General features: G+C 37.6%; 1 protein-coding gene across 4 annotated transcripts in view; it reads right to left on the bottom strand.

Annotated features, from left to right (window-relative positions):
• The window catches only part of LOC144970904 (uncharacterized), a 61,760-nt gene that overhangs the window by 7,197 nt on the left and 39,563 nt on the right, over positions 1-15,000 (bottom strand). For all 4 annotated transcript variants that reach the window (XM_078911046.1, XM_078911047.1, XM_078911048.1 and 1 more), the window contains exons 4-5: positions 13,204-13,411; positions 11,166-11,352 (exon numbers count right to left, since the gene is read on the bottom strand). In XM_078911046.1, coding sequence (XP_078767172.1) covers positions 11,166-11,352; positions 13,204-13,411 — 395 coding nt within the window. The remainder of the gene's footprint in view (positions 1-11,165; positions 11,353-13,203; positions 13,412-15,000) is intronic.

The following is a 15,000-nucleotide window of genomic DNA, read 5'->3' as shown; positions in this document are numbered from 1 at the left end:
TTGTTTTTATTATATATATATATATATATATATATATATATATATATATATATATTATATATATATATATATATATATATATATATATATATATATATATATATATATAAAGGAAATGGTAAGAGAGATCGTATAAATAAATGCAATTCATTTATCACGCTTCACTGTTCGACGAGAACGCTAAGCGAAGAGAGGTAACTGTGCAAATAGGATGGCTGCTATAAGCTGTAAGGAGTTATCTTGCATGGTGAATTGTGAATGGTCGGGAACAATCTTAATCGGTTCAAGGTTGTATAGGCAAAGAACGTTTCGGGTTATTAACGCTTTATCAATAGTAAAGCTGTACCAGACATGCCATTGAAATTTAAATATCAAAACGACAACTTAATTCAAAACGAGAACAAAAAATAACAACATTTATTTCGTCCAAAGAAATCGAGTAAATCAAATGCAAAAATATTCATAATTGCCAATTATGTCTTTCTCAACAAAAACTGTATACAACAAATGCATTGAATGTACAAATTTGGTTATGTGTCATTTTTAAGAGAAACACAAAAATTATTTCACACACGGACAGGTTCAGTTATGAGCCGGTCACACCAAGCATCCAGATCACGCTCATACAATCGATGATTATTTTTTTTCTCCCTGCTCAAATGTCTTTTTAATTAATGAAATATGATACCCACTCACGTCTCATCCATACAAAACTTTCTTTTCCCCTAAATAATGTTGTTATGATTTCCATTATTCTTATCATTTAATCCGTCTTCCCTATTAAAACTCTACCCCGTAGCACTTTTCAAGGTGTGGGCAATCCATTTTGGAGGAATTCTCCACTAAGCAAATTTGTCCTTAGAATTCAACGCGCGCGGAGGATTAGAGTCAGGGTTTGACGACCCCCTAGCGACAAGTAATAAAATCCCCCCGCATCCTTTTAGCAATTCACTAGTGTTTAATCCTTTCGTTCACCTATCCATTAAGGCATCTATCAATCCACTTATCCATCTGCCAACCCGTTCGAACACCTTTTTTTTTTTCTTCTTTTTTTTTACATCCATTCTTTTTGTGTCCCCATCCATCATCAACCTTGTCCCTCGCTCATCTATCCGTCGAATTATTTGGATTGTCTTTGATCTATCCCTCTCGTTCCTGGTGTCGTTGAATGAGAACCTGGCTCCTGGCAGTGATGGCTCTTTAAAAGAGTTTGTACAAAACGTATCGCTGGTGAATAAAACAGTGTATTTTCCCTATACTATGTTATGTGGCCACAATTTGCCTAAAACAGTATTACGTCGGACTAGACTGGTTTACGTAGGATGCTGAAAAAATATGGACAAAAATTGAGTCTTTGAATAAGTTTTTTATTTCTTACTGAGAAGAAAGACTCTATTTTGTGAAATTGACAAAAGTTGAAAATTCACATTTCTGATCATTTTTTTCTTTTGAGCGCGGGGGGGGGGGGGGGGGGGGGTGTCTGGTTAGCTCCACAGAAATACCGTTTTGAGTCAATGGATTATAATATTATAATATGATTTTTATTTATTTTTATTTTTTGGAACTCTCTCCCATCACACTATGAGATGTTCTGATTCGTTGACAACTTTCAAAATCTCCCTTAAAATTTGTCTTTTTACATCATAGGTTGCTAAACTATTATCATGTTCTATTGCTGTTAACTTGAACTCGTATCATTATAGTCACCTGGAACAACTACAAAAGACATCTAACTTCTACGTCATGGCACAAGACCGAAGGGCTAGAGCTCAGGTGGTCGCTGGTTCGGATAAGTAAGTAAGTAAGAACTCGTATCATTTATTTATCCAGCTACATTTGTCTAACTGTAAAATGTATTGTTATATAACACTGTAAAGGGCTTAGAGTCTGTGTCAACGGGGAGAAGCACTATATAAATGCCATTTATTATTATTATTATTATTATTATTATTATTATTATTATTATTATTATTATTATTATTATTATTATTATTATTATTATTATTATGTGACCGATCGCTTAAAACAGTGTCATGCCGGGACGATCAGAAGGTTGTAATTTTTAATTTTAAACTCAACTCGTATAATTTGTGTTGAAATAAAATTAAATGCCTTCATTAAGTAAAAGTGAATTTTGCTTTTACAACTTTAACAGAAACAAAACAAACAAACCAAAAAAAAAACAAAAAAAAAAACATCTTAATTTTCCTAAATCTTGTTAGTTTGAATGTAAACACATCTTTTTTCCATCCTGTTCAGAAAATTCGATTAGACTAGATTGTGGCCCCATGTAGCGTTATAGGGGTGTGCAGAAATATCCACGTGTTTTGTTTGATTTATCTTGTTTGTTTGTTTTTTGTTGGTTTTTTTTTTTGTTATTGTTGTTTTTGTTGGGAGCTTTTGTTTGTTTGATTTGTTGTTTATGTTGTTGTTTTTTTTTTTTTTGTTTTTTTTGTTTTTTTGGGGGGAATTTTTTTAATGTACGTTTTGGGGTGAACGGTAGGCTGTTTCCTTGCTCCGTCATCTTTTCCTTTATTTATTTATTTATTTATTTATTTATTTATTTTTTAAAATATGTTTGCATGTTCTTTCCATTTTCTTCCTTTTTCATTTTCTTCCGCATTCTCCTCCTTCTCCTCCTCCTCCCGTCGCTTCCTCTCCCATTTCTTGCTTCTATTCTGTTCTCCTCCTTTACCCACTTCTCCTGCACTCCCTCCCTCCACCTCCCTCTCCTCCCCTCTCTCCATCCTTCTCCTCCTCCTCCTTCTCCTCCTTCTCCTCCTCCTCCTCCTCCTCCTCCTCCTCCTCCTCCTCCTACCCTATTACCACCACTACTACCACTACCTACTACTACTACTACTACTACTACTACTACTACTACTACTACTACTACTACTACTACTACTATACTATACTACTACTACTACTACTACTACTACTACTACTACTACTACTACTACTACATACTACTACTACTACTACTACTACTACTACTACTACTACTACTACTACTACTACTACTACTACTACTACTACTACTGCTACTACTACTACTACTACTACTACTACTACTACTACTAGTACTACTACTACTTCCACTACTGCTACTACTCCTACCATTACTACTACTACTACTACTACTACTACTACTACTACTACTACTACTACTACTACTACTACTACTACCACCACCACTACTACATGACATGTACTACTACTACCACTACTACTACTACTACTACTACTACTACTACTACTACTACTACTACTACTACTACTTCTACTACTACTACCATCACTACTACATGGCATGTACTACTACTACTACTACTACTACTACTACTACTACTACTACTACTACTACTACTACTACTACTACTACTACTACTGCTACTACTACTACTACTACTACTACTACTACTACTACTACTACTACTACTACTAAAACTACTACTTACTACCACCACTATTCTCTCCACCTCCATTGCTCATCTTCATCCTCCTCCTTCTTCTTCTGGATATGAAACTCCGAAACAAACAAAACGGGAAAAAAAAGGAAAACAAAAAAAAAAAAAAAACTTTGAAGCCAAACCCCCGAAAATAAAGATTAAGACGCAAGCTCATATTACAAAGGCAACTCCTCTAGCAGGGGGTCAGAGATCGGGTCAATCACTTCCAAAGAGACCCCTGACGGAGATCCCTTCAGCACGCCAGGACAGAGCGTATTGCGGTGGAGTTCCGCTTCATGTGTCGTTATGGAAAATTTCCAGTGTATGTAAAAATAGGATAAACAGGGGTGTATTAAGCCTGCACGGGTCTATTCTAGCAGAATGGTAGGAAGATCACACCCCGATTGTCAGCCTACGTAAGGGTAGAAGGGTTGTTGTGAATATACATCATCACGGCTGAGAAGACAAGGGATAAACAAATCTTTTGTTGACGGAGAAGTCAGTTGACTAATGCGGCGGAGAACAAGGGGAACCCGAATTAAGACTGTGATTTATCATATATATTATATTATTCTGTCCGTGAATGAAACATCCCAAGCAGGGGACTCGGAGAGCGGGGGAGGGAGAATCTTTTAATATAGAGGTGTCCCTGGGGTGATTCTTCGCATTGGTCACCTCATGCGTGAAATTTCTCTCTGCTCTAAAAGGAAAGCATGAAACCATTTATCAGGCTCTTTCATCACAGATACGGAGGCTAAAGAATCATAAACTACAACATATCAAAGATCTTGAGAAAAACATTAATGTTTTTTTAATATCTTTTTGAGACTTCGTCATTTTCGGTTTTGGAATCTGATTATTTTACTGTGTCTCTCTATCTGTCTCCTTTTCGGATTTTAATGATTAAGCGACCAGGCGTAAATCACATACATAATTTAAAGCCGTTTCCGCGGTTCGCGGTTTGATAGATGTGGTGTTGTGTTTCATGTAAACAACGGCTAGAATTATAATATAAAACGGACGGGATTAGACGACTTGGGTGTATATTTATTCATAAGAACATATTATGGGCTCAGCTCCATTCAGCCTTATTCTCGTGATTAAAAAAGATATTTAGATAAGATAAGATCAGATGAGATTTTGAAGAATGTCCTCATCAATCTGTTGAGATTTGTTACGGGAGTCCAAATACACGACATCTGTGACAACCTAACATAAAGAAAAAAATAGGGCCAGATTTTCCACCATATTATAAGACCAGACCGACGAGCACATATTTGCAGGTCTAATAACCCAATTCTTTATGGGCTCATTGTTGTAATGGAAATCTTTCTTTTTTTTAATGACACAAAATATTGTTCATTACAACATAAGTGGGTTCGGATGTCAGACCTGCATTTATGTACACGTCGGGCCTTCGTCTCAAAACGGTAATAAGGTCAGAACGAGCAAGGTGATGGAAATTCTATTCATTGTCACAAATATGAAACCTGGGGTCAGTTAATGTGGAGAATAGGGTAAATACTATTTCTCATATTGAATAACACTAGAGATTCCCGTTTTTTAATTATCATATTATTCACTTTTTAGGGCAGTTTTCATTTCGACATTATACCGTTTTGAGACGGTGGAAGACGGACAAGGAATGGAAAGAGAAGAACAATTGGAATAATCCATCATTCTTTTTCTGGTCCATGTCAAATATAAAAAGTCGGATTTTTCTTCTAAGTCTAGGTACTGAGTGATTGAGAGAGAGAAATAGAGCGAGGGGAGGGGGTAGAGTGAAGAGAGAGAGGGGGGGGGGAGAGAGAGAGTGAGAGAGAGACAGAGAGAGAGAGAGAGAGAGACAGAGAGAGAGAGAGAGAGAGAGAGAGAGAGAATGCGGCTATGTGGTCTTGTAGTATGACACTCGCTTTCGGATCGGAAGGTCCTGGGTTTGAGCCTCTCTCGGTGCATAGTTTAGTCATTGGAAAAGGCTCTTTACTCACATTCTTTCACCGTAGTTAGATGTTAATTGAGTACCTGGCCGTTAACAGCGTTGTCTCTGTTGGAAAAATTGTAATATCGCCTAACAGATGCCACGTCTCGTTCTACATATTACATGTTGCTGTTGGTCAAGAACCCTTTGTAAAGCGCTTTGAGCACGTTTTGTGGATATTGTGCTATAAAAAAAAGCTCTAGCTCTAGAGAGGAGAGAAAGAAAGAGAGTGAGGGGGAGGAGGGTGGCGGATAACAATATATATAAAACTAAACCTAGAGTTCATCTTTGTTGATATGTGTCACAGTTAATGTATGTGGATATTATTGAATGCATTCTACTACTTAAATGACAGGCTTACCCAGCAGAAAAATTATTTTTTTAAATCAAACAAGCTCTCTACAAAACAACTTTATGTTCTTCGTTTTTCCTTTTGGGGCCCCGATAGCTCAGTTAATAGAACACTCACGCAAAGGGACCGAGATCGATCCCGGGTGCAGTGGAGTTGGTTTGGGGTTTTTTCCAGTCACCCTCACTCCTGTCCACCCAGCTGCGACTGGGCAACTAGGTCTGCTAGATCTGACGGAAAGTATTTTGTGATAGACTAGCGTCCTAAGTATTTTGTTATGTCCATTTAACGCTTTGGAAACCGGGATAAATTCCAGTGGCTCTGAGGGCCTTTTTTTCGTATATAAACATTCATAATGTTGTAATCCATTCATCTATTATGTTTTGCATACGCGTTATCTTTACGTGTTTTCTTTTATGTGGTTATAATCCACCTTGGATAGTTATGTTGTGTTCTAGCTATGTTCTGTTTCACTTATCGTGTTTGTTGTTAAGATCGTCGCAATCTCCTATTATGATAATAAAATACTTGTTTAACAATACATAACCTTCACACACTGAGGATTGAAATTTGAAATTTGAATTTTGATGTTATTTTATCATTATTATTATTGTTATAATTATCATTATTATTCGAAAATAAAAAGAATTTGATAATGATATTTTGATACTTGTGTAGTTTTGTTTGTTACAACATACACTTTGATGTACAGTATGTAACCCTATTACTATTACAATCAAAATATCATCAAAGAAAATTATTTTTTTCACAGCAAGAGTTCCGTAGTCACGCTGCCTACGGGTCTCAGTTTGATGTGTTCTATTGTCATCAAGACATAACACAGCACGATTTTGCACCATAATCGGATATGGTTGACATATCAAATAAATCGCATTGTTCACCAGTTAACTCCCGTGCTCTGGAAAAATATCGTATTTAAAAATTTGGCCAGAAAATTCGTCCTTCTGATATCGATCGATTTAAATGACCCTCATCTTGGCAAAAACTCTCAAAACCTGGAACAAGGAAGTCTTCCCATTTGAGGGGTTTTTTTCCCCCAAGATGAGAGTCAAAGATACAAAATATCGATCGATATTTGAAGGACGAGTTTTCTGGTCAAGTTTTTAAAATTGAGTTTTTCCAGAGTACAGCAGAGTTAACTGGTTAATTGCATTGAATGAAAAGCTTAAAAAGGGATGGTAATCGCTGTGCATCAAGTTCAGATTTTATAAGAATATTTGGTTCGTTTTGAATCAAATTTAACGATTTTACGTATTGCGGTTTATTTATTGTTGAAGTCTTGGATATACTATATTATAAACATGCAATAAATTAAAGATATCATGTTTCTGAGAAATTACAATGTATGAATTAATGACCGTTTAAAGATGAAAAAAGAGGGTTGGATATGTCATGCTAGACGAGAGAGAGGCTACAATTTACTTACTTGCGTAGCTTCTGCTGAAATTAGATCTAGATGAATTCTTATTATTAATGGATTTATTCATTTATTTGTTTATTATTTGTTTATCGATTAATTTATCTAAATTATAATTTAGTCATTTCTTTATTTCATTATTTTTATCTCTTTGGGGTTTTTTTTTTATTTATTTATTTATCTATTTATTTTTAATTATCTATTGGAAGCGTTCGAGATAGAAGATCCGTATCTGTCTATAATTTCAAAGTTTACCAAAATCAGCTTTATCCATTTATAATATATATATATAATATATATATATATATATATATATATATATATATATATATATATATATATATATATTAATAAAGCCGCTTTTGGCTGTATAATTTTATATCTAAAAAAAAAAAAAGAGAATTTTCGCAGAGATCAAAACTGATAAGAGTTATTTATTTTTAGAATAATAAATTTTTTGAATGAATAAAATAAAAACATTTTAAAAAGATATCCCTTGGAGCCATAAAGCTCATAAGTGTAATGTTAAATGGACATTTAACAATTGCTTGTCAAGGACAGTTTATCAAAAGGTACTTTCTGTTGTGCAGAGAAGTTTGAAAATGAGTTGTTGTTTTTTTGTTGTTTGTTTGTTTGTTTTTTTGTTGTTTTTTTTTTGGTTTTGTTTTGTTTTTGTTTTTTTTTGTTTTGTTTTTTTAATTGACTCAATTGGGCTCAAATCAGGCCTCTCTGAGGTTTCAGGCAAATGCTCTACCTGTTGAACTATCGGAATGCACCCTTTATTACAATAGATGCTATCAAAACAAAGAGGAGAAAAACGTGGATGTGCTAAGTGAAGTAGAGAGCGGTGTGGGGTTGGGGAGGGAGGGGTGGCTGTATGACGCCCGGGATCGGAAAATTACACATAGAAAGGTGAAAATGGAAAGCCTTCTGGTGGAGATAATACAAACAATGGACGTTTTGGGTACAAATTCTTTGTCAGCAAAATAATAAACAAAGTAGGAAAGTTGAAAACAATTCAAACAAGGCAAGGTAACACATGAGAATCGAACAGTCCAAAAATAAAAGGATTTTTTGTTTCACGCTACAATTTTCACAACATTTTGCTTTATTTGTTTTGCTGACGATGGGTTTGAACCCGAAACGTCAATTGTTTGCACTGTTTCCATCAGAAAGATGTGCAAAGAAAGGGATTTTTAGAGGGTGGGACGAGAATGGGCGCGGGGGGGGGGGGGGGGGGAGAGGGAGGGAGGAGTGAAGGGATTGTTATTGGAAGGACCAACCATGTCAATTATACCCTGACACAATCAGTTTTACGGTAATGTTCGATGCCAATGTCACAGTAGTTTTACGGTAATGGTCATACCGTCCCACCCCCTCCCTCTCCACGGCCACAACCCGCCATTGGGAGGAATGTCGTCACAGGTATCCCCGTCAGTAAAAGGCCACGTTCTATTCATCTAGTGTTACTACCTCTTTGTTATCCTCCCTGGTTTTCGTCACTGGTCAGATTTATAACACCAATAACACATATTATCTGTTTTATATTCCATGTTTACTGTTACCATCCAGCCTTAAAACTCCATTAACCACTAAACTGCCTCCCTTACTCTAGAAAGACACGTATTGAATAATTTGACCAGAAAACTCGTCCTTCAAATTGATCAATTTAAATGACACTCATCTTGGCAAAACTCTCAAACCTGAGTCCTCGCTAGTTTGATACGAATATTTTTGTATTCGTGGATAGCTCACACGGTAGAGCCACGCTCTCACCTGCCAGGCGGAGTTGTCGTACCAATAAGGCCGCAGGTTCAAACCCCACCACCGCCGCGAAAATTGTTATTCTCTATTGTCTTCTGGCACTTTTCTACTCACTTCATCTCTTGTTGTTACCAACATAAGTGCCTGCTCCACTCACTTTTCTGAATTAAAAATTCACCCCATATACCGGAGCATCCTCAATGTCTCAATCGTTTCTATGTTATATGTTTGTGTTATTAAGCTATTAAGCTTAACTGCTGGTCAAGTAACTTCGCGATGGTTGTGTGGCGAGCGAAGCCGCGGTCTCCAGAAGTGGGTGAGAGAGAGCTCTAGAAATGACCTGAGTTTGATACGAATATTTTTGTATTCGTGGATAGCTCACACGTAGAGCCACGCTCTCATCTGCCAGGCGGAGTTGTCGTACCAATAAGATCGCAGGTTCAAACCCCACCACCGCCGCGAAAATTTTAATTCTCTATTGTCTTCTGGCACTTTTCTACTCACTTCATCTCTTGTTGTTACCAACTTCCTTAAGATCCAGGTTTAAGAGTCTTTGCCAAGAAGGGTGTCATTTAAATCGATTGATATTTGAAGGTCGAGTTTTCTGGCCAAATTTTTAGATACGTGTCATTCTAGAGTACAACGGTACAAGTTAACTGGTTAACACCATACCTAATACAAGGACAATCACCCCTTATATCACCGTCTTCAATGGTGAGAATAATAATATGAATAAAATATTATAAAAGTTTCAGCTAGTAATCACAAAGGGAATTTCTAAATAAATTTTATAGAACCTCATCATAATAACCTTTTCAGCTACTGAACTTCCAGAGAGCCTAAATACAGTACTAACTAATAAAGGCTCTCTGATAATACCTAATTCTTAAATTAATATAAGCCTGAAATTACGATGTTGTTAAAATAAAGAGGTAAGGTCAATGACAAGTCATGAGCAAGAAAAGGTCTATGTCTCAGAGTAGTCAGTCCTTCACAGCCTTTTGCCCATGGAGCTTTTTTTTAATTCATGATGAAAGATAAATTAATATTATGGAGATGTGCCAGGTGAAATCAGAGAATAAAATTGTCAGAGATCCTAACCTGAAATGATACGACACCTCTCGGTTTTGACGACAGCAAATCGCAAGTGTGACTACCCCCCCCCCCTCCTCTCTCTCTCTCTCTCTCTCTCTCTCTCTCTCTCTCTCTCTCTCTCTCTCTCTCTCTCTCTCTCACTCTTTCGCTCTCGGGAGGAGGAGGAGGAAGAGAATGAGAGAAAGGAAAAGAAAAGAAAAATAATTTAATTAAAAAAAAAACAAGATTAACAACAACAAAAATATGTTTTTAAAAGCAACAACAAACAAACGCAATGCTTACAGCCCCGTACTCATTCACATAATATTATGAGTCACATGGGGTATTGTGTGTAACGGACACAACCTCGCTATCACCCATTCGGACGTTAAACATAATTTATCTTTGTTTGAATCTATTAGTGTATGGAAATAAGATGCTTAGGAGTTGTAGGCCCAATCGTTGATTCATAGAGCAGTCCGAGCCCCTGTGGTGTAATGATAACACGTCTGACCGATAATCAGAAGGTCTGAGGTTCGATCCCCAGTCGAGGTAGGATAATTTTTTGGGATGTTTATTTTTTTTGTCTTGTATTTTTCTTTCTTGCTTTGTCTGGCACCTTTCATACACACTTCCTCAGATACTTCGTGCATTTGTTTATTATAATAATTAATTGATTCCTGACATTTTGCTGTGCTTTGTAATGTATCCGTTTGTTCTTTTTTAAAGAAAATTGTTTGTTTTTTTTTTGTTTTTGTTTTTTGTTTTTTTTTTGTTTGTTTTTTTGTTTGTTTTGTATTTTGTTTGTTTGTTTGTTATTTTAAGTAAGAAGGGAACTGTTTATGGTTTATTAGTATGTCCGAAACCATGCTTAATTCGATTACGTGTGTTTGCATTTGTGTGCGTGTGAATATGTGTGATTGTGCATGCGTATGTTGGTGGGGTTTTATTGTTGTTGTTTAATGTGTATGTATGTGTATGTGTGTGTGTGTGTGTGTGTGTGTGAGCGTGTGTCGGAGGGCGGAGAGGGGTTTCATCATCATAAATTTATAAGAAGGATGGACAAAACCCTTATTTTTTAAATAGATAATAGAAAATTATTTTATCACTTACCATCAAGTCTATCAGGGTCAGCACGGTCAATATCATCGCTCCTCCTCAAATGGGCGGGGTCTACGATAGCTCCACCCCCATCGACCATGCCAGCGTCATGCACATCCTTTCTTTCGTCGTAACGTGAGCGGAACACACGTGACATGGAGCTCACATTAGGAATGGTTTGATCGCACACGGGAGTGTCCTGAAAAATAGAGCGGCGTGCCAAGATGAGAAAGGGGAAAAATGTGTTTGTTTGTTGTTGTTTGTTTTTGTTTTGTTTTGTTTTGTTTTTGATGTTTGTTTGGTTTGGTTTGATTTTTTTGTGGGGGTGTGTTTTTTGTTTGTTTGTTTGTTTTTTTTTGTTTTTTTTTTGTTTTTGTTTTTTTTGTGTGGGTTTTTTGGTCCTTTTTTTCTTTGGGGGGGGGGGGGGGGGGGGGGGCAGAGGGTATTATTATAGTGCAAACATTTTAGGAGAAAATAAATAATGACTATGACCATTTATTAAGCGCATTGCCGGGTGTTTGCAAAGCTCAATGCGGTTCACAATACCTCATGATTTATTCCTTCAACAAGCTATGATTGGGTAGCGTGGTCTGTAAAATATGGAGGAAAGTACTTTGCGATAGGCTAGCCTCCCTATATCCCCTTCAACTTAGTCTTTCTCTTGTTCTTTTAATTGTAAAAAAAGCTACAACTATAAATAGGAGCAGATGGAGATGAAGATGGCTAGGACATCAATGTCGCCAGAATGGGGGCAACTGCTCTGCCAAGAATAACACTCCACTGGACGGCTGGTGGTAAAAGACGAAGAGGGAGATCCAAAGAAACCAGGAGAAGATCTATGGATAAAGAAGTTAAAGAGGCTGACCTAGCCTGGATCAACATCGGTGTCCATGCCATAGAGAATACGGGACTCCTAGTAGTCTGTGGACCATGCTGTCAACAGACAGAAATGTATGTCTTGAAGTAGATGCCTTATGCTCCCTGTTTCTCGATGATGGTTTAAGTAGTAGGTAGTTTAATAGAGGCTGACCTAGCCTGGAACAATATCGGTGTCCATGCTGCAGCCGACAGACAGAAATGGAAATCTTGATGTAGATGCCTTATGATGATTAAGTAATAAGTAGTTTAACTCTCTTCTTACCGATCATTTTCAGTATTTTCCCCAAAATGACAGGCTTACCCAGCAGAAAAATTGATTTTTAAAAATCAAACAAGCCCTCTACAAAACAACTTTATGTTCTTATTAATTAAACAAAAATCATTCTTCAAAGTTTGTGATATACAAAATAAATCTGAATAATAAAAAAATGTATATTGTGTCGTAACAAATGTGACGATTTTGCTGTAGGTGGTAAGAAGAGGGTTAATGGAAGCTGCTTAACCTGGAATAACATCGGCGGTGTCCATGCTGCAGTCGACAGACAGAAATGTATGTCTTTAAGTAGATAGATGCCTTATGCTCCTATTAGTCGATGATGATTAACTGTAGTAAGTAGTTTAATGGTAAGTATCTAGAATTTTTTTAACTATCCCATTATTTTCTTCCTTTTTATTGGCGCTGAAATTTATGACTTAAATTACGTGTCGTAAGCGCCTTAAAACCCTTGAAAAAATAAAAGATATCCAAAGGGTGACAAGCGATGTGTGACCACCGTATCAAACCGGTTTTATGTCGGAATGACCAAGCAAGGTACTCTGTACTAGAAATTCAATCAATATTCATAAACCTAAAACTTGGGGTTAGTTTCTCGTCATCAAAGTGAAGAATAAATACTTTTTTTCTTTTTCATTGTAAATGATTCGAAGTTTATAAATTAATCACTAGGTCTATTTCATTTTTTAATTCACTTTTCGAGGTAATATTCACCCGACATAAACTTTAAAACCTGGGTCACACAGTGACCGGAAACCGGAATAAGCTCCTGCTCCATGGCCTAATGGCTCTGAGGGACCGGTTCCCAGCCATACAGTGTTCACATGATGTTACTAATAATAAATTATCCGCGGAGAGGGGGGGGGGGGGGGGGGGGGGCAGTCGTCATGTACTTACGTTGTTGTGACTAAGGTGGGGTAGTTTATGTCCCAGTTCCCACCCATGGAAAGAACTAGTCTGGTTATCCCTCTTGATGTCGGAGACATCCTCCTGAACGGATGTTCCATCACCGTTGCTGGAAGGTCCTCTGGGCTTACTGCCTCCGATGACTCCTGGGCGAATACTGCCCGTCTCCTGGTAACGCTGTAGAATCTTGGACACACAGCTGGATATAATGGAACATTGGTAGAAATGTATAATTATTATGGCACATGTCCACGAGTTTATCATACTCAATAATGTTTCATAATGTTCCATTTACTCCCTCAAACCCCCACCCCGCCCTCCACCCCCATCACAACACACACACACATACACACACACACACACACACACACACACACACAATGCTATAATACCACCGTGCTCTGGAAAACACATATTTAGAAATTTGACTGAAAAACTCGTCCTTCAAATATCGATCGAATTAAATGATCCCCGTCTTAGCAAAAAAACTTTCAAAACTTGGACTTCCCGAAATGCGTTCTTTAACCTTTTTTGTTGGTTTTTTTTTCTTGTTTTGTTGTTTTTTGTTCTGTTTTGTTTTTGGTTTGTTTTTTTGGGTTTTTTTGTTTGTTTGTTTGTTTTTTTTTTTGGTTTGTTTTTTTTTTTTGTTTTTTTTGTTTTGTTTTGTTTTTTTTGGGGGGGTTTTTTGGGGTTTTTTTTTTTTTTTTGGGGGGGGGGGGGGGCTTCAATGTTCTTTTTAATTTTGTTTGTTTGTTTTGTTTTGTTGTTATTTTTTCCAATTATTTTGAGCATTTTGAATTTTAATGAGGAATGATTAATGTGAAGAAAGAGCTGGAGGAGAAGGAGGAGGAGGAGCAGATGGTGGTGGTGGTGATAATGGCGGTTGTGGCGGCAGTGACATTGGGAAAAGAAGTAGGAGGACGACGAGAAGGAGGAGGAATAGGAGGGTTACGACGACGACGACGACGACGACGACGACGAGAAGGAGGAAGAGGAGGAGGAGGAGGAGGAGGAGGAGGAGGAGGAGGAGGAGATGGTGGGAGTGGAGAAGGTGCTGGTATTGATAATGGTGGTTTTGGCGGTGGTGGCATTGGGAAAAGGAGTAGAAGGAGGGCGACGAGAAGGATGAGGAATAGGAGGAATACGACGACAAGGACGACGACGACGACGATGAGGAGGAAGAGGAGGAGGAGGAGGAGAAGGAGGAGGAGAATAATTAGGACAAGTGGCATAGCACTACATGTACGATTTCTGGTATTGCGGTTTGATATTTGACTCTGACCTGCAAGTCTCCGATTCGAGTCCCCATCTGCTTCACAATCAAAGGGACCGAGATCGATGCCGAGTTCAGTCGAGATTTTTTTATGACCCCCCTGTCCAGTCGACAGTGATTGGGTAGCTGGGTCTATTAGATCTGGCAGCAGCTTCTAATGGTGCTCACACTACTATGTTATGACGATCGACCCAATCTGCAAATTCTTTACCACACTAGTGCATCGTCGCAAACCAGCCCCGAAGCTTCGTCACAACACACCGTTCAACAAACTAGATGCTCTTCGGTTTCGGGTTCGTTCCCACATCGGGTACATGTTGGACAGGTGAAAGTCCCAACTAATGAAGCGATTATTAGATCTGGCGCAAAGTACTTTGCAGCAATTGCTTTGTCTGTTTCACGCTATAGAGACCGGGATGGACTCCAGCTCTTTTAGCCTATTGGCTTGTTACAGGCGTCGTGTTTCTTCTTACTGTTAAGAATTGTTGAAGGCTCGAGACTCCTTTTCAAGTGTT

Source organism: Berghia stephanieae, chromosome 4, assembly GCF_034508935.2.
Source record: "Berghia stephanieae isolate SIO BIC M18660-M18661 chromosome 4, UCSD_Bste_1.3, whole genome shotgun sequence".
Lineage (NCBI taxonomy): Eukaryota > Metazoa > Mollusca > Gastropoda > Nudibranchia > Aeolidiidae > Berghia > Berghia stephanieae.
This window is presented reverse-complemented; position numbering and strand designations above follow the sequence as displayed.